The following is a 20,577-nucleotide window of genomic DNA, read 5'->3' as shown; positions in this document are numbered from 1 at the left end:
AGCAGGGAAGCATCTGAGCAAGTGCATGCGCAGTTTAATCCCGAAATCCCATGACTGGATACTACAATCCCAGGATTGAAATACCAGACTTTTTTTTGGCCAAATCCAGAGATCCCGCCAATCCCGGGTTTGGTCACCCTAGTTACATCTGACTGCTTTACTACTGGTCTTTGATCAGTACACATTCTTTCAAAACCAAATCATCTTGCTATCCCAACAGCTCTTCAGAGAAGTGAAAATCATGAAGGTTTTGAACCACCCTAATATAGGTAAGAGTTTTTTCTGATTTTTCGATATTAGAAGTAATATGTGACAACATCCATGTAGGGCTTACTGTATAAAATTCAGGAACAGATTCCATTCAGTGAATGCCAATTAAATTATTTATTGGTTGCTAAAACTTGTTTCCAAAGTTTCGGATGATTCAAAATAATGTATTTAATAATGTACAGTGTGTATGTTGTTTTTTGCAACATAAAACAATGCAAAAAGTATAGAGGATTATATTTAGAATTTTTTTAAGTGTCGTGCAGCTTGTCCAAAACATATACTAAAGGGCAGAGACAGAACTTTAATCTTATCAGTATGTAACTATGTATCCTGGATCCTGCAGGGACCATATTCAAAAACATATAATGAAAGTCTTTATACAGTTACAGTAAAAGGTGATATGGTATGTTTGCATATGTAGGTGCAACAATTTTCATTTTCCTTTTTTCTTTTTATAACCGAAGAATGAGAAAAAAAAAAAAAACAATTTCACACTTGCTGCCTGAAGCGTGTGCTTTAACACATGCCCTCCTGCCTTCTAATCATATGCTTTCCTGCTTTCTTTCAGTAAAATTATTTGAAGTTATAGAAACCGAGAAGACCTTGTACCTTGTCATGGAGTATGCAAGTGGAGGTTTGTTTTTGCCAGTTTTGTTGTATTTCACATGTCATGTAATGTATACTTCCGTAAACTCCGTACCCAAGCCAATAATAAACAACAAAATGTATAGCTGCGGGAACCAATAATAGTACATACTACAAAACTTCTACTGTAGTCACTCCATTAACTTAATACAGACTAGGTTCTTTGCAGGTTGGTTATTGTGTCTGTAACGTTTCATTTTTCTCTTCTTTTTGCATAGTTTTTTTTTTAAATCCGTAACCTTGTAAGACGTGGTCAGAACGATGAAGCTAACAAAAGCTTTTGGCCTGAAGAGATCCATAAGCTGTTATTGACAGTGGGGTCCAGCTATTCAGGAAAACTAAAAACTGCATGGCCACAATATTTAATTACAGCCTATAAAGTTTTGTTTCAGAGATATGCGATGTACAAACTATCCATCCATCCGGGTGGATCCAATTAGCACATTGGCCAGTGCGAGTAAATCTGTTCCGCAGCCTCGCAAATTTTTGTTCAAACTTGTACTGTTCACAGGGAATACGATTCCCCCCTGTCCCCTATAAGTCCTGTCTTCTAAGTTGTTATCAGTTACAATATTTGCCCTCCATCCTATTAAGTCTCTTTTCAGGATGCAAATAGCACAAGGCACCTTGTTATTATTAATCGGGACCAAAATGCGCTATAATGAAAGGTTAAACTGCTCCTTACCTTTATGGGGGGAATTCAAGTGTGCTGGCGGTCACCAGATGGCACGCAACGGGACATTTAAAGTCTTGCTCCGTTCAGGCATGCACATGGCGCTGACATTACTGTTAGGTTATGTTGATGGACTGGTAATTAGTGGTCTCAATAACTAGTTGCTCGCCCTATGTGTGGAAATTAATTTTCCATTTCTCTGTACCAGATCTGATATTTGTATGTATTTAACTGCTACAGTTACCACAAGATCTCTGTGGGGATTTAGGTCAATACTTTAACTAGGCCAAAAGTACTACCATGTGTGATAGCTTCTCTCAGCGAGGTAACCTGTTCTGCATTTTCTGGTATATTGGTACGTTGTCACAATTCTGATTCTTAAACATGTTATGGCACTACCCTAACCTGCAAAAACTGTTGGTGTAAGGTTTGACTACGCATTGTGTCTTTAAAAGGACACTTGTCGACCATAAGCTTTTTACTCCCCTTATTCCTATCAAGTTTTTTTATTTTTGTTTTTTATTGATGAATTCTCAAAAAAAAAAAAAACACTGGTGCATTTCCCCGCAAATCTTATCCTGGTCCTGTCCAGGGTGGAACATGGGGAGGACCGGGTGAGGGGCAGTGCTATGAGCAGAAGTTTCAAACAGTTGTGGGGATCATATACCGTTCTGTTGTAAACCTCATTATCTAGGATGTTACGAATATCAAGTATTTTATGACAACTATATGCTGATATATGAAATGAATGAGGGCAGACATCCCTTACAATAGTTGTTTAACTCATTTGTATACTGCAACCATTAATTACGTTCGTCTTTTCTTTAAAAAAAAAAAATCATAAATTTGGTTTATTGAGATGAATGGGTGGTAGTTTTATTTATTTTACTTGCAATTCGGTGTGGAGACCTGGAGAACATGAACTGTTAGGGGGTACTTTAATTACTAGAGTGGTATGCCCGGAAATTTTCCTGGCTCAGCTGCGCTGCCACAGTGGGCTGTCCCGGAAAATTTCCCGGGCATACATCCAATATCAAGGTGTGCGCCACCCTCCTCTCCCCTCTCTTCGCTCTCCCTCTCTGCTCCGGCGATCATATGCCGCTGCCCCCGCCACCATTAGTTGCAGGCAACACTCTGGTGGGTTTTCCTGGGGCAGGACAAACCTGCCCGTTTTGGTTTGTCCTGCCCCAGAAAAAAACACTCAAGGGGTTAAGACGGTTTGGAAACCACTGAATTGGTTCAGCACAGATTACGCCAATCCTATATTAAGATGGCGCATTTTTGACACACACACACACACGCTCTGTGTTTTTCTATTTTATTTTTGTTCATTGTCTTGGTTTTTACTGTAGAGCTTAATCCTTGTTTTTGTGTTTAGGTGAGGTGTTCGATTATTTGGTTGCTCATGGAAGGATGAAAGAGAAGGAGGCACGTTCTAAGTTCCGTCAGGTGAGTTTGGAATGTCCAAGTTTACAATGATTTATTTGGGAGCAGCAGGATCGTTCACTTTCTGTTCTGTGATTGGCTATACAATCATTACTGCCAGTCACACTATTGTTCGGATGGGGGGCATACTGGAAGCTATGCAATGGAGGCATGTATGCCCTAAATATAATTGTCATCATCTGCAGCATAAATATAGAAATGAGGTAGCACAGTATAATAATTGTTTTAATAATATATTTCCACTTAAGCATTTTCTATAGCTTAATTACACAGGCATAAAATGGATTACAAAAAGCTGAGTAACTATGCAAGTCTTCCAGGAGTCACTAGCTGCTTTCTTTGTTTTTTAATGTGTCTGGAGCCGACAACCCTGATGCCATGGGAACACAGACAATCCGTTAATTAGCTTAGGGAACAGTTCTGAAAGTTGGCAGACATACACCCCCAAAGAACCACCTCCTCTCCTATATTGTCACTCTGCTCCTTTCTGTCCTCTGGTTTTAAGTGACCTGCTTTAGTGCAGGGAGACAAAGACCAGGATTACTGACTTTAGTTATCTCTAACTGACACTTAGATTGTGACGGGTGATAAGCAGTGATCCTAGGTACAGTATATTGTTAGCTGAGGCTAGGATCCCTTTTGGAATGAAAAATCAGGACACTCATTCTGTCAGAAGGATGCCCATCGCACACACTAATTCACGTGCTATAGGAAGTGGCGGTTCCTACCTTATTGTAGGAGGGGGTTGCCGCTGTCCGTGATGCTGGCACACCCTCCCCGCTGCTGCTGCAGTCTCGGTGCTTGTACAATGGTGCAATAAAAGTAAAGAACGTAAATAGTGTGTAATGTTAAAACTGCATATGAGACAGTGTGCATACTGTGATTCAGGGGCAGATTTATTAAGCTTGGAGAAGAGATAAACTGGAGATAAAGCGGGAGAAAAGGTAAAAGGAGATAAAGCACAGCCAATCAACTCCCAACTGTCTTTTTCAAACACAGTTGATTGGCTGGTGCTTTATCTCCTGTTACATTTTCTCCGCTTTATCTCCAGCTTATCTCTTCTCCAAGCTTAATAAATCTGCCCCTTAATGAGTAAAGGCCCCCATATATTAGGACCCAATTCTCCTGCGAGCCGCCCGGCAGCTCCCCGGGCGGGTCACATACAATTTGGCACATGATGTGCCATTTTTTACATGTGATAAATCGCATGCGATTTATCACATGTAAAAAAAAAAACCGGGGAGCTGCTGGGCGGTGAGGATCAGGCGGGGGGGGGGGCAGCGGCGGTAATGGGGGCGGGTGGCAGCAGCGGGGGGATGGTGCCAGTGACAGTGGGCGGGCGGCGGTGATTTTTTTGTGCTCTGCAGCGGGTGGGCAGCAGCGGGCGGGTGCCGGTGACGTGTGTGCGCCGCAGCGGGCGAGCGAGCAGCAGCTATTACAACGTTGAAATAACATGTCAAATGACTATCCGGTTTTTGATTGGCTGAGATAGAGCACTCTCAGCCAATCAGCGGCCTCCCTCCCAGCGGAAGCCGGACAGTCATTTCACAATGTTATTTCAATTAAGTTGTAATAGCCGCTGCGGTGCACACACATATCACCGCCGCCCGTCCCCACTGTCACCGGCACCCACCCGCTGCTGCGCACGGAGAAATCCCTGCCGCTCGCCCCACTATTACCGGCACACGCCCGCTGCGACGCACACAGACATATCACAGCCGCTCGCCCCACTGTCACCGGTCGGACATCATCGTACCTTCTGCACGTCCGACCTCCTGATCTGATCCGATGCGCACGGGACCGCGCATCGGGTCAGATCAAATGTCACACACATACGATTTTGGCCCGATTTATCGGCCCAAGTGCCGAAATCGCGTGGAATCGGCCCAAAATCTTATAGTGTATGGGGGCCTTAACCGTTTAGTCCTACATAAGCATGTTTAGAAATGGGTTTCTTTAAATAAAACACCATTTTTAATTAACAATTCAGCAGCAAAATATACATACAAGAAATTCAAATCAATAGAGCTTAACTGTCCATTGGGTAAGTTAGTGGAATGTAGTCAGTCCCAGTCACAATGCGTGTCATCCGATCTTTTAAACTTCATCAAGGAGACGGTGATGGGAGCAGGATTTTTTACAGCAGGCATGTCCAAACTATGGCCCTCCAGCTGAGAGAGAAAACCAATGTATGATGGGCGCTGGTTTCTTGTTTGCTTCAATAGTAGCTCATAAAAAATAGAAACCTAAACATACATGAATTAGAAATGTATGTATATGGGGTCTATATAGAAATAGTTAGCCCAAATAGAAAATAATTTCTCAAAGGGATATCATACCCTCACTCACACAGAGTAATGGGTGTACAAGCACATCAAGGTATCTTTGAACTTCATACAAACACCCTTATATGTAACGGAGTGAAAAAAGTGAATTCGTACCGTACTCACATGTACGATCACTTTTATAATCGTATAAGGGTATCTTTTTGGATTCCACAGGTGTTGCTAGGCGGTTATAACAGATTTCCTCCAACCGTCCCCAAACATCCAAAAAAAGAATGAAAACGTTCTCTCTTATTCAAAGGTTTTATTTTGGATAAAACATAAAATGGGGGCAGGGTGCAACCTGTACCCAAAGGTGTTATGAAAACAGAAGGGAATCGTACCTGAGTTGGCAAAGTATGGCCATCCACTGCCAGTCAGGTGCCTCCAGGGTTACAGGTAGGTTCACTGCACAGCTCCTCTCCACCAACGCGTTTCGACAGGTGAACTGTCTTTCTCAAGGCTGGAGAGCAGTTGTGCCTAGTGCTGGTATTTATGGCAATGGCTTAATCATGTAGGACCCTCCCATTAAAGGGGAGGGAATCCTACCGGAAGTCTCAGTATTGCACTGAGAATTGGTCTATATGGCTAAAAAGACACATAATTATATAGTCTAATCATAGACTATATATTCTCTGTATTACCCCCATTGTCAGTGAGGGTTTAGGCACTTGTTGCTGGATTATACTTAACCCCTTCCCGACATTTGACGTATATATACGTCATGGCCGGGAAGTACTTCCCGACACATGACGTATATACAGTATACGTCATGACTTCAAACTGTCACTGCGTCTAGAGACGCAGTGACAGAGGGACGATGTCTGCTGTCCCTGACAGCAGACATGTCCCTGCATGCCCGGGGGGGCTGCGATGCCGCCCCCCCGTCGGCGATCGCTGTGATTGGCTGTTCAGTGTGAACAGCCATTCAAAGCGTTTTCTGTGTCACCGGCGAATAACGTTCGCCGGTGACACGGGATCGGAGGTGATTGGTGCTGTAAAGTACAGCACCAATCACCGCGGGGTGTAAGGGTGACACTGGTGTCACCCCACCTCACCCCGCCCGCCCCCAAAGGCCGTGATTGGTTCGTCGGACCGACGGACCAATCACAGCCATGGAGGGGGGTTTAAACTAACGGTGACTGCACTGCAGACGCCATTCCGGTCTGGAATTGCGTGCAGTGCGGTCACCAGGCCCAGCTGCCGCCATTTACTGACCAGAACCTTGCTAAATACTTACCTGATCACTGCCTGGATCTTGCTTCTTCTTGTGACATCCTGTGCTGTGTTGTGCTGTGTTGTGCTGCTGCGAGTTATTAGAGAGAGAGAGAGAGATAGAGAGAGATAGAGAGGCCTAGTGACAGAGAGTGCTATATTTTGTGCTGCTCCAGTGTAATAGAGTTATAGATAGAGAGATAGAGAGAGATAGAGAGAGAGAGATAGTGACAGATTGTGCTATATATATTTTATATAACTGACTGCTGCCCCCCCTTTTGTGCTGATCAGTATACTGATCAGCAACTTTTTGGGGGTGCAGGGTTTTTTTATATATATATATATATACCTGTCAGTGCTGCTGCTGCAGTGTCATAGAGTGATAGATAGTGAGAGATAGAGAGATAGAGAGAGATAGTGACAGAGAGTGATAGAGACTGCTATATTTTGTGTCTGCTGCCCCCATTTTGTGCACCCCCAGCAACGTTTTGGGGGTGCAGGGGTTATTTTTCATATATATAACTGTCAGTGCTGCTGCTGCAGTGTCATAGAGTGAGAGATAGTGACAGAGAGTGATAGAGAGTGCTAAATTTTGTGTCTGCTGCCCCCGCCTTTTGTGCTGATCACTATATCTGAGGTGATCAGCAACTTTTTGGGGGTGCAGAGGTTTTTTTTTATATATATACCTGCCAGTTGCACTGTCAGTTGCACCAAAGGTTGTGCACCTGCTGCCCCTCACTGGTAATCAGTGTCGCATCACTGATCACCTTTTTTTTTTTTGTGGGTGCTGTGGGGTCTTTTTTTAATTTTTTTTTTACACACACTGTGATTTTGTGGGTGTCCTGTGGCCACTGTGCGCTGATCAGTGACGTACATCACTGATCATCTTTTTCGGCACAGGGTTGATCTATTTTTTTTTTTTTTTTTTCTCAAATTCCTGTTGCCTTTGAGCGCTGTTCAGTGACGGACGTTACTGACCAACATCTGTGCTCAATTTTTGGCGCAGGACCTTTTTTTTTTTTTAACCCCTTCAAATTATTTTTTTTAACCCCTTCAATTTTTTTTTTTTGTATAAAGTATTTTTTTTTTCTGCACTACATACACACTACACACTACATACCCCCCCGGGTTGAAATAAAGTTTGTACCCCCCCCTACACTATACACGTGTTGAAACATTTCACTACCAGTAACACAAAAATAAAAATGGCATCCCAAATGTCATCCCAAATGTCATCCCAGTCATCCAGAAGAATGTATTCAGCGGAGGAGGCATATGCCATGCTTGCCTCTGACTGACACAGCCAGTGATGCAAGCGGGGAATTTGAAGGATTCGTCTTAAGCTCCTCTTCCTCCTCTGGTGATGAGGGACCCCCTCAAAGACGCCCCCGTAGAGCAGCTGAGACCCACCCCCCAATAATTGATCTCGTATGGACCCCACCACCAGACAATTTTGAGCCCCAGGTTCCTGAGTTTTTGGCCATGCCAGGAATCCAATTTGATTCCACAGGTCTCAGAGAAATTGACTTTTTCAAATTATTTTTCTCTGATGATTTTATAAATTTAATGGTGGACCAAAGTAATTTATATGCCCAGCAGTTTATTGCTCAAAACCCCACGTCATCATTTGCTAGGTGGACCCCTGTAGATGCAGTAGAGATGATGACGTTTTGGGGTCTGGTGTTTCATATGGGCATAGTAAAAAAACCAGAAATTAGGCAATATTGGAGTATAGATGTTCTGTACAGCACCCCATTTTACCGTATGGCCATGCCCCGGGCTCGATTTGAGACGATCCTTAAATTTTTGCATTACAACGATAATGCACAGTGCCCACCCAGAGATGATCCCACCTTTGACCGGCTATTCAAAGTCAGGCCGGTCATTGATCATTTCAGTGCCAAATTTGAAGAGATGTACATCCCAGATAAATTCATTTGCATAGACGAGTCCCTTATACATTTTAAAGGAAGGGTTAAATTCCGCCAGTACCTTCCCAGTAAGAGGGCAAGGTATGGCATAAAAATGTATAAGCTGTGTGAAAGCACCTCAGGGTACACTCACAGGTTTAGGGTATATGAAGGGAAGGATTCAAGAATTGAACCGCCAGAATGCCCCCCCTCCCTCGTAGGTGTTAGTGGAAAAATTGTCTGGGATTTAGTGCACCCCTTCCTGGATAAAGGTTATCACCTCTATGTGGATAACTTTTACACTAGCATCCCCCTGTTTAAGGCCCTTGGTTCAAGAGGTACAGCAGCTTGCGGTACTGTGCGCAAGAACCAAAGAGGCCTCCCAAAAACGCACATTGCCCAAGTAATGAGAAGGGGTGAAAGCAGGGGAATATGCAACGAAAATATGTTGTTGGTCAAATATACGGACAAGAGGGATGTCCTTATACTGACAACAATTCACGGAGACAGTACCACCTCCGTCCCTGTACGAGGTACCAGTACCCACACCTCAAAACCTAATTGTATCCTGGATTACAATAGGTACATGGGCGGAGTGGATCTTTCAGATCAGGTACTGAAGCCGTACAGTGCCCTGCGGAAAACAAAAATCTGGTACAAGAAGCTGGCCGTGTATATCATCCAGATGGCACTGTATAACGCTTACGTGCTATTCCGTTCTACCGGCCAGAGGGGGACATTTATGCACTTTCAAGAGGAAGTCATAAAGGGCCTAGTATTTGGGAACCAGCAGGCAGAGGGCCCCAGTACTTCTAGTACTGGCCCCCGTATTGTACCAGGGCAGCATTTTCCGAACGAAATCCCCTCCACTGCAAGAAAGGGCAGGACACAAAAAAGGTGCAAAGTTTGCTATAAAAAGGGAATAAGAAAGGAAACTATTTTCCACTGTGAAACTTGCCCCGACAAACCCGGCCTATGTATAAAGGAGTGTTTTAAAATATACCACACATCTATGGATTATTAGGTTCATCATTTCACCGTGCTTCGGGGGTCTTGCTAATGCCACATAGCACCCACCAACATTCCACCAGAATCTGAGCTGCAAAATCCAAAAATCACTCCTTCCCTTCTGAGTCCTGCCATGCACCCAACTGGTATTTTTTGGTCACATATGAGGCATCGCCATACTCGGGAGAAATTGGGGCACAGATTTTGGGGTGCTTTTTCTCCTTCATACCTTCTGAAAATGAAAAATTTTGAACCAGAACTGCATTTTTGTGTAAAAAAAATTTAATTTTTCATTTTCACTGCCCAGTTGTACCACAATTGGTGAAACCCCTGGGGGTTTGAAATGTACACTATACCCCTAGATGAATTCCCTGAGGGGTGTAGTTTGCAAAATGGGGTCACTTGTGGGGGGGGTTCCACTGTATTGGTGCTTGGGGGGTCTTGCTAATGCGACATAGCACCCACCAAAATTCCACCAGAATCTGAGCTGCAAAATCCAAAAATCACTCCTTCCCTTCTGAGTCCTGCCATGCGCCCAAATGGTATTTTTTGGTCACATGTGAGGCATTGCCGTACTCGGGAGAAATTGGGGCACAGATTTTGGGGTGCTTTTTCTCCTTCATACCTTCTGAAAATGAAAAATTTTGAGCCAGAACTGCATTTTTGTGTAAAAAAATGTAATTTTTCATTTTCACTGCCCAGTTGTATCAAAATTGGTGAAACCCCTGGGGGTTTGAAATGTACACTATACCCCTAGATGAATTCCCTGAGGGGTGTAGTTTGCAAAATGGGGTCACTTGTGGGGGGGTTCCTAAATTTTAGCATCTTATGGTGCCTAGAAACCTACATGGTGCCTAAAAAATAATCTCATAAAAAGGAGGCTCCAAAATCAAGTAGGTGCTCCTTCTATTATGAAGCCTGTGGTTTGGTCAACGTGCACACTAGGGCCACATATAGGATATTTATGAAAACAAAAGAATTGGGGGAATCAATTTTTAGTCACATTTCTCTAGTAAAATGTACTGTGTTCCATAGAAAAATGTATTAAAATTGCAAATCTGCAAAAAAAAATGAAATTTTGAAATTTCACCTACACTTTGTTTTAATTCCTGTGAAACACCTAAAGGGTTAACAAACTTCCAAAATGCTGTTTTGAATACTGTGAGGGGTGCAGTTTTTTAAATGGTATCATTTATGGGGGTGTCTCACATACAAGTCCCTCAAAGTCACATCAGAACTGAACTGGTCCCTAAAAAAATCAGTGTTTGAAATTTTCTTGAAAATTTGAGAATTTGCTATTCATATTGTAAGCCTCCTAGTGTCCAAAAAAATTAAAAGGAAGTTGAAATAATGATGGAAACATAAAGTAGACATATGGTCTATGTTAGTTTTTAACTATTTTGAGTGGTATGATTATTTGTCTCACAAGCAGAAAATTTAACATTTTGCAAATTGCTAAATTTTCCATTTTTTTACGACATTTTGGTATTTTTCACAAAAAAACACAGACTGTATCGACCCAAATTTACCACTAATTTGAAGTACAATGTGTCACGAAAAAACAATCTCAAAATCACTGGGATAAGTAAAAGCAAAAAAAAGTTATCCCCACTTAAGTGATACATGTCAGATTTGAAAAAAAGGGCTCTGTCAGGAACGCAAAAACTGGCTCTGTCAGGAAGGGGTTAAACAAAAACGTCTGTGTTCGGTACCAGGAAGCGGCGGGTGACACGCATCTGAAGCGCAAACGTCACTTCCACCGCTTCCATCTGGCCATTGACATTGTGCCAGCGCGGTCAGCTCCAGCGTTTGTACGGAACGTCACTTCCGGCCCTGTATGCGAGTGACGCGCACTGTATGTGTTTAACGTCACTTCCGACGGCTACTATTGAAGCAAACAAGAAACCAGCGCCCATCATACATTGGTTTTCTCTCTCTGCAACTTTGTCGATAAGAGGTTTCTGGTGAACCTCTTCTTCCAGTGTACGGCTGCAGGATTCCGGCTTTGCGCCTTGGGACGATTTCATCTCTTTTCTGTATATATGGCCCTCCAGCTGTTGTAAGACTAAAAGTCCCATCATCCTTCTCCACAATTTTGCTATTAGGGAATGCTAAAACTATTGCAAGGCATGCTGGGACGTGTAGTTTCAAAACGGCTGGAGGGCCACAGATTGGACATGCCGGTTTTATAGCAAGAAAGGATATGCCAGCGCTGGCTGTAAACATTAAATTTAAGACGGTTCTCATAGATAAAAATAATTTACTAACTTTATTAATATAAAATTGAGAAAACAATATAATATAACGAAGACCATGCAATCACAATATATAAAAATTAAACAAAAAACTATCAATCACATAAGTGATGTCAAGGGTGGTGTAATCAGTAAAAAAATAATTTGTTGCATATTACCATCGATATGATCTCCATATGTTTTAAGGAGCTTTGAAGAAAGTGATGGAATTTCCTTTGTTAGCCGTGGAAAGATGATTTGATCTACTCAATGTCTCTGCATGTTCAAATATCCTGATGGCAGGTTATATTTAAATATAGTGCCATACTGGCAATAGAGCCCGAGAGGTTAATAGGATAGCCCACGGTAAATCTGTTAGCAGCAGTAAATTACCACTGCTAACAGGGCATGGACCTAAGTGTATCCAAAAGATGCAATTACCAGCACTCACACGTTTCATGAATGATTTAAAAAATACATTTTATTTGGGTACAGGACATGAAGAAGCAGAATATCCAACAGTTGCTTCTCCCTTTACAAAGACCTATGTTATTGAATGAAGCAATCATTTGATTCTTTTTGGGCTAAATAAAATCATTTTGATATTATAATTTGATGTCACATGGAGCCATTTTGGTATTTCATGCTTCTATGGAATCTCTCCATAATGCTGGGAGCTTTTCATTGTTACCTTTTCAGATGTTTCGTCCAGTTGCACGGACATTTCGTAGGATTTGTTGATGACTGCTTTACAAGTTTTGTCTTGCAGCTCTTTTTAATTCCGTACCGTCCTGGTCTCTATGCCAATGATGATTTGGGGACAATACAGCTTCTGCATTTTTTTTTTTGCATGTCTCAGTGATGTGAAGGAGTCAGCCTTGCAGAAAGGGGAATGGTGCAGTGTTTGGGAATCTAGGTTTCTTGGACCACAGGGTTCCATTAATCTATTAATTTCTTTATACTCGTCAAAGAGAGGACAAGGTAGCACAGCCCAGTTCACTTTAATGAACACTACTTATAGCATGGGGTCTAATTGTCAGGCCCGCATTGGCATTTGCAGAACAGGTGTACATGGCAGGATCATGTGGGACATAATTTATTTCCAAATAAAAATAAAACAGATGGATAAATGCTGCAAGTGCGGTTTTCTCCGCAACGCAGCTGCTGTTATCCTCAAGTGATATTGAAGCCCAAAATTGCACAAGAACAGTAAATATGGGCTACTCGCATAGGGCTATGGCTATGGAAACTGGACACTGCAGTAGTCACGCAGGCGCCAAGGCAGACCTCCAAAATACTTCTGAAAACAGCCATGACATGCCTGCATTTTAACAACCACTGCTCGCCAACACCATGTTAACACCCCCAAGCGATTAAGTCCTTTTAATCACTTTCATAGGCATCCTTCTAGTATGCTGGTATGCAGCAGCATTTTGATGTGTGCGCAATTCAAACACCACATACAGGATGCGCAGTCTGCTGGTAATCGCACAGTTCTGGCCCTTTGTGGACTGCTCTATTGTTGGTCTTTGCTTTGTGAGGGTATAGGAAGGAAGATTATTTGACGCCCTGTCCTATTTTGTCCACCCTACCTGCTTCTACAAAAAAAAAGTATATTATCATTTCTAGTGCAGTTAGAAATTCGGGTGTCTTCGCAGACTGTACTGAAACCTGTAGCATTCAATGTAAGGCTGGTTTCATGCAAGCTGCGAAACGCTATAGATTTTGTTACAATGGAAGAGATCTACATAGATATTAATATGAAAACTCAGCTTTTGAATGCTGTATGTTGTACTTTCCTAGCCTTACCTTCGCACATATATTTAATGCAATACTATATGTTTTATGTGGGGTTATACCATAGGTTTGCCCTGTAAGTGGTTTATAATGAATTACTTTCTTTCTAGATTGTTTCTGCTGTTCAATATTGTCATCAGAAGTTGATAGTACACCGGGATCTGAAGGTAAGCAATGCTGTGATACACATTTTGTTTTGTTTTTATCTGGGAGTCAGCCAAATCAGAGATCAGGCTTTGTTCAATAGACAGGCACAGTAACCATAGATCAGGCATGTCCAAACTGTGGCTCTCCAGCTGTTGCGAAACTACAATTCCCATCATGCCTTGCCACAGTTTTGCTATTAGGGAATGCTAAAACTATAGCAAGGCATGCTGGGATGTGTAGTTTCACAAAAGCTGGAGGGCCACAGTTTGAACATGCCTGCCATAGATGAACCTGGATCATTGGGAAAAGCCTAAATGTGAATTCTCATAAGGATAGTAGAAAATTTTGTTACCAAAAATTTTCTTTATTGAGTAGTGTTAGTACATTTTATTTATTAATTCTTTGCCGTTAATGTTTTTGAACAGATTAAACGATTCTAGAATTGTAATTTGCCTCAATGTTTCGCAGTACCGGGTATTGTGGTATATAGAACACACAAAAAAGGCTTTACAAGGTAGACCATATTATGCAGACATGAACACTAGTTTTGGAGGGCACTACTCAACAGAGCACTTGTTCTAGTTGTGTTGTTGCGTTAGTGTGGGTAATATAAATTGTGAGATGGCTAAGCTTTGGAAGCTGTAGGTTGTCTCATCAGGCATTATTTGGGATGGCACAGCAGTGTTTTAAGTGGTAAAGAGAAATGGCTACCAGAGAGTGTGAGGTGTAGGCCAGATATAGAATCATAAGACAGTGTGGGAAACTGCAGAGTAGTGCAGCAGATGGCACACTGGGATGGATGTGTGAAGGGAATGGCCTGTAGGAGGAGTTTATGGTAGTCAAGGCTGCAGCAGGTAGCATCTTTTAGAAAAAAATTCTGTAAATATAGTTATGATGGAGGTTACCAGACTTTGAGAGAGTCTGGATTTGAGTAATAAAGCAAAGGGCAATGTTAAGTATGAGACCATTGCAGTATGTATGCTTGAGAATCTGAGAAAATTGTGTATTTGATGCTGAGGGAGCAAGACCGTAACTAGCGGTTGGCCAGGTGAGGGATGACACTCCCTGGCTCATCACAATGTAATTCCTGGAATGGCTGTCGGCGTCCAATGTACAGTGTAATGTTCTGATGTCCTACATGGCTGAATAAAAGGCTGCACTTATGGAGAGTTTCGAGGGGAATGGGCATAGGAACGGAGGGCTGTTGAAGAGTTTTGCACACGTTGAAACATCCATGCTACGTTAACCGATACAGGGGTAGATGTAAGACAAGATATTATGTGCACTGATACTGATAATTACTAACACCCCTGCCTTATGGCGCTGCTATCCGTCAACAGCAGTAAAGAGTGCTTACAAATGATGGCCTTAGCATGTGTGATACATCTACTCCACAGTTTGACATATAGATGCCGGCGGGGTGGAGGTGGAGATGTTTAGGTGTCCTCAGATCAAAGGTTGCACTGGATGCCAAATTAGTAAAATATTTCACTTGCATCCATTAGAAGGAGCAGGACAAGTAAGAGGACATTTAAGTAAATGTCCAATTCTATTTATTGCTGTAGTCTAGCAAAAAAATAATAATTTAAAGGGTAATAATGGAGAAGGGTGACCTAGAATGCTGGAGTGGGAAGTGTGTTGAGTAAAAGGTAGCTTGAATAGTTGGAGGAGTAGAATTTGAGTAGTTTTTGAGTGTTCTTAAGGAGGTGGATGTTACTTTTGTGCTAGTAGAGTATAATAAAATAGGCACTGGCTGCAGCTTTCATACATGGCCCAAGATGCTGCCAGTTGGGCTTCAGCAATCCTACTTGGGTTGTTGGAGCTAATCAGGGGTGGAAACTGCAATAACAATTGAGGTCAATGGGACCAGCAGCCGCAGAGGTATTAAGCCTGATAAAGAGGTTATAAAGCCGTAATAAGTGGAAGGTGATAATGCATCAGCCAATCAGCTGTGTTTGAAAAATGACAGGTAGGAGTTAATTGGCTGGTGCGTTATCACCTTCCACTTTATCACTGCTTTATCAGCACTTTTACACTTTATCAGGCTTAATACATCTGCCCCTCAGTAACTGAAGGTTAGATGTATCAAGCAGTGATAAGAGATGAGAAGTGAGCCAGAGGAGAAGTGTCCCATGGCAACCAATCAGCTGCTCTGTATAATTTTATATTATGCAAATTATAGATGTTACTTCAGTGCTGATTGGTTACCATGGGCCACTTCTCCATTATCACTGCATCACACATCTTCCCCATAGAGAAGAGCCTTAACAAAATGTACATTTGCTTTGTCTGTGACCATGATAATAACTTATTAGATATTGTGCACAAACCACTTGCATGTTTTGCAGTGATGTTCAGAGATGGTCATGCTCTTTGATACACCTTTGGTGAAATGTTTAGAGAAGGTATAGTGTTTATAAAAGTGATCTATTTGATTGGGAAATTAAAATATGGATTAACAGCTTCAAAATATGGTGCTAAAGGTCCAGGAGGTAATGGAACTGCCTTTTTCTTCTCCTGTCTTTCCATTAGGCCGAGAACCTGCTGCTAGATGCTGATATGAACATAAAGATTGCTGACTTTGGCTTTAGTAACCAGTTCACTTTTGGGAACAAGCTGGACACGTTCTGTGGGAGCCCGCCTTATGCAGCCCCTGAGCTCTTCCAGGGAAAGAAGTATGATGGGCCTGAGGTGGATGTTTGGAGCCTTGGAGTTATCCTTTATACATTAGTCAGTGGTTCTTTACCTTTTGATGGGCAGAACCTAAAGGTATGTGAATTTCAAGTGCATATATTGGGGAGGAGGAGGGGGGGGCTGGAATTATTATTATTATAATTTCTCTTTCCTCTGCGCCAGTGTTTTGCAGCCCCATACAAAGAATTCAAATAGAGAAGTTCTTTTTTTCTTGATGTTTCTCCAATATTTTTTTTATTTATTTAGCCAGACCATAGCTGATAGAGTGCCTGAGACCTCAACAGTTATGTGGGTGTATACAGAGAGATTTTCCTTTCGATCTTGACTATATAAAATCAAATTGAAACTGAATGCTTTTCAGCCGCATTCAATTCCAATGTGCGCTCCCGTTTATTGTAAATTGAAGAGAAAATTAGACTCTGCAGACAAATCTGTACTACAGTATATAGTCTAAATCGAATGTGTATACTGCTCTGTGTGATATGATCCCGATCGAATCTAACAAGAATCGCACCATGTGTACAAACCTTTAGGCTTCTGACAAACCTTGCACATCAACTCTAGAAAACTATCCTTACCATTCATCATAATGATGGAAGCATAATGTTGTACAAAGGATGCACTTCTTAGCATGTCATGAGGTCTTGTTGATTAGTAATACCAAAAGTCTATAGCTAATTTGCCCATAACTTCGACGTTCGAATAAGGCAGTGAAGTAATCTAACTATACACGATCTGCTGTTTATTTCAGGAACTGCGAGAGCGTGTGTTAAGGGGCAAATATCGCATACCTTTCTACATGTCTACAGATTGTGAGAACCTACTGAAAAAATTCCTCATATTAAACCCGAGCAAGAGGGGTACACTGGAGGTGAGAAAGCAACAAATCCTTTTACGCTCTGTTCTAATTTTTTTTACTTCTCATTGGCTTGCCAGGTGCGATGTAACTGGATTAGAGAATGGCATTGAACTTGTATTTCATATGTTCCTGGAAAGCTGGACTAGAAATATTGATAACTTAGATCAACTATTGCAGGTGACTGACAGCGGATACAATGCAATGCATGGTCCTGTGAGCATTGCACAGGACTCTCCATGTGGCCCATGCTACAGAAGCAATCTCTTGGATTACTTCAGAGCCAAGCTGGCAAAAGGACCCCATGTGATCTGGCCTCCTGAGAAGGTCCTGGGCGTCTCCAAGGGGAGAAGTAGCCGCAGTGAATGGGGGGGGCCTTTAGAGAGAGGAGTTAACACATAGTATAAATATATCAAGTGCCCCTGGATTGAGGGCTCTACTAGACTACAAGGTGCATCTAGTAAACATATTTTAACATGTATAGACAAGACCTAACCGTATAAATCTGTCCAACCGAGTGAACACAAAATATAAGCAGCAGTTTAGTGATACTATCTCCTCGGCCCCAGATTTTTTTTTACATACAATTGGTTTTGGTTGATAGATCAACCACTGTTGGTAGTCATGGACAAGAGGTTGACATGTCAATGGTCGACACAAGAAAAGGTTGACATGAGTTTTTCACAACTTTTTTTTTCATTGATTGCCTTTTTTAATGCTTTGTGATCCGTGTGAACTACGATTGGGAACAGTAAAGTTTGCCAAAGATAACGAGACACCGTACCTGAAGCATAGTGAGGGAAGCAAGGTAACGTGTTACAGATAACGGGGGTCCATGTTGACAGATGTGGAGAAGTAATGTCAATTTGTTCATGTGTCAACCATTGCCATGTCGACATTTTGCTTTTGTCAACTATTTGTCCATATAGACCCTTTTTGTACCATGTCAAAATTGTGCCTGTCGGCCATTCATCGTCAACCTATTAACTGGTAATCTAGTCCCTTTCAACCCTTTAATCCACACCCATTGTTTTAGCTTTGGTGTATAACCTAGATCCTCTTAAAGATATGTTTGGCTCAAAATGGGCAAACATAGCATTTATATTGGGTACTTATGTAGTAACTGGGCTGCCGATTTCTAAATCGGGTCGGATCGGGAGATCGCATCGCATCGCATGCGACCATGCGATTCGATGCGATGCGATGCGATGCGATGACCCGATTTTTCCATAGGAATCAATGTTAAAATGGACTGAGTCCATTTTAACATGGAATTCAATGGGAAAAATGGGTCCTTTTCATACCCCTACTATCCAAGTGGGCATGGAGTTGGATATAAACCTGTGGCGAGCGTAGCGAGCCACCGAGCCCGAAGCGTGGCGAGCGAACGAATACCGTCCCCTCGCGGGGCTCGCTTCGCTCGCCACGCTTCGGGCTCGGTGGCTCGCTACGCTCGCCACAGGTTTATATCCAACTCCATGCCCACTTGGATAGTAGGGGTATGAAAAGGACCCATTTTTCCATAGGAATCATTTTAACATTGATTCCTATGGAAAAATCGGGTCATCGCATCCGATATCGGATGCGATGCGATGCGATGCGATATCGCATCGCATCGCATCTGATTGTATGCCTTAACTTAAGGCATACAATCAAAAAATCGGCAGCCCAGTTACTACATAAGTACCTTATATTGTTATCGTAAATATTGTAAATCAAGCTAGTGTTCACTCTAGGAGTGACACCGGGCAGGGCGCTGGGGGGCGGACCGGGCACACCGTCGTCACAGCTGGGGGCGTGCCCGGGCCGCCGACGTCATGAAGGGGGCGTGCCCGGGCCACCGACGTCATGAAGGGGGCGTGCCCGGGCCACCGACGTAATGAAAGAGGCGTGCTTGGGCCGCCACAGTCATCAAAGGGGGCGGGCCCGGCCGCCACAGTCATCAAAGGGGGCGGGCCCGGCCCCTCCGAATACTCTGTGCTGCCGGGGAAGCGCCAGGCATCGCTGTCAACGGCGACGCTGGGCTTCCCCGTGAGGCTGTTTTAGCGGGGCGCTGCGAGACGGGCAGGGCGCATTTTGCCCTTTAAAAATCGGGCAGGGCGCAGCGCCCCGCTAAAACAGCCTAGCGGGAACACTACAAGCTAATATTGATTTATGCATAATAAGTAGAGGGCATGGGTTTGTGGGGTGGTTATTGGTCGATATTTTTGTTGTGTGGTGAGCTATAAATTGACTCAAATATGTTCTAAAGCTTTGAAACAGATTATAATAGTATGATGTGTGGCAGGTGGATCAAGGGGCTACAGCTGAGTAGGTTGTCCCAGAGTGGTGTTTAGGGGCAGACTGAGTCAGGATGTACCTCCTTGTTACCTGGCTGTAGGCAGGTCTGTCCAGGTTTTTGTAGATGGTTGAGATCAGCTGCCAGGCATTAGTCAACACCTGAACTTGGCATAAAGATTCCCTGTGAATAAATATCAGGCTCCTGATGCTGGACAAGTTGGCCAGGTGATACACCAGGTGGGAGAGGGTTTCGTGCAGGCATGTCCAAACTATGGCCCTCGCGCTCCAATGAAAACTACAAGTCCCATCATGCATTGCCACAGCTGGAGCTCCATAGTTTGGACATGCCTGGTTTAGTGTATGGGTGCCAAAACTAGGAGGGTCCACTGTTCTTGTGTTCAGTGACTATGACTGAAGATGAAATCACACTGTTGTGATTGCTTTATTCGGTACTTGTTTCCTAGCACGGTGCCTGTGATTTTGATTGTATCCATCGGGTCCAAAAAAATTGCATCCATCCCCTGCAACCAAATCGCATGCGATGCGATTGACGCTTTTTTTACATCGGAACCAATGTAAAATGGTCCCTGAGACCCGATTTTACATTGGGCCCAATGTTAAATGGGTACTTGTGTAGTTTCACGGCGCCGCCACGCGCACACTCTGTCTCTGAAACTTGGCAGCCTGCCAGAAGCTTAACTGTGCGCGTGCCGCTCTAGCTGTAAGCTACATATTGTCATCTACGTTATCAGTGTAGCGCCGGGCAGCAGCATTGCACTGTGACAGGTCACTGTGGTACTTGTAGTTGGGGGTGGGGGAGGGGAAGCCTGCACGGATCTGACTGAGGCTGCCAATACAAATTTGTATTTAAAATATGAATTTGTATCCGGAAAAAATACGAATCAGTATGCCATCGGATAGTGCGAATCAGTCAAATGTGGCTGATTAGTAAATGATCTCCTCTTGCGGTCCCTCCATGATACAATCCGCAGCTACATAATATATGCGGCTAACTCTGAAAACGAGTTGCAAATATAAAAAGATAAATGTACCCCAATATATATTCCGATATTAAAAT

At 42.9% G+C, this 20,577-nt stretch overlaps 1 protein-coding gene across 9 annotated transcripts in view; it reads left to right on the top strand.

The window, feature by feature from the left end:
* Positions 1-20,577, top strand: part of MARK2 (microtubule affinity regulating kinase 2) — a 199,876-nt gene that overhangs the window by 126,482 nt on the left and 52,817 nt on the right. For all 9 annotated transcript variants that reach the window (XM_083164712.1, XM_083164711.1, XM_083164710.1 and 6 more), the window contains 6 exons: positions 221-269; positions 839-904; positions 2,967-3,037; positions 13,633-13,689; positions 16,202-16,438; positions 17,115-17,234. In XM_083164712.1, the coding sequence (XP_083020838.1) occupies positions 221-269; positions 839-904; positions 2,967-3,037; positions 13,633-13,689; positions 16,202-16,438; positions 17,115-17,234 (600 nt within the window). The remainder of the gene's footprint in view (positions 1-220; positions 270-838; positions 905-2,966; positions 3,038-13,632; positions 13,690-16,201; positions 16,439-17,114; positions 17,235-20,577) is intronic.

The sequence above is a fragment of the Crinia signifera genome, chromosome 11 (genome assembly GCF_055691185.1).
Source record: "Crinia signifera chromosome 11, ASM5569118v1, whole genome shotgun sequence".
Taxonomy (NCBI): Eukaryota; Metazoa; Chordata; class Amphibia; order Anura; family Myobatrachidae; genus Crinia; species Crinia signifera.
The sequence above is the reverse complement of the archived record's forward strand: the minus strand, read 5'-3'. Positions and strand labels throughout refer to the sequence as shown.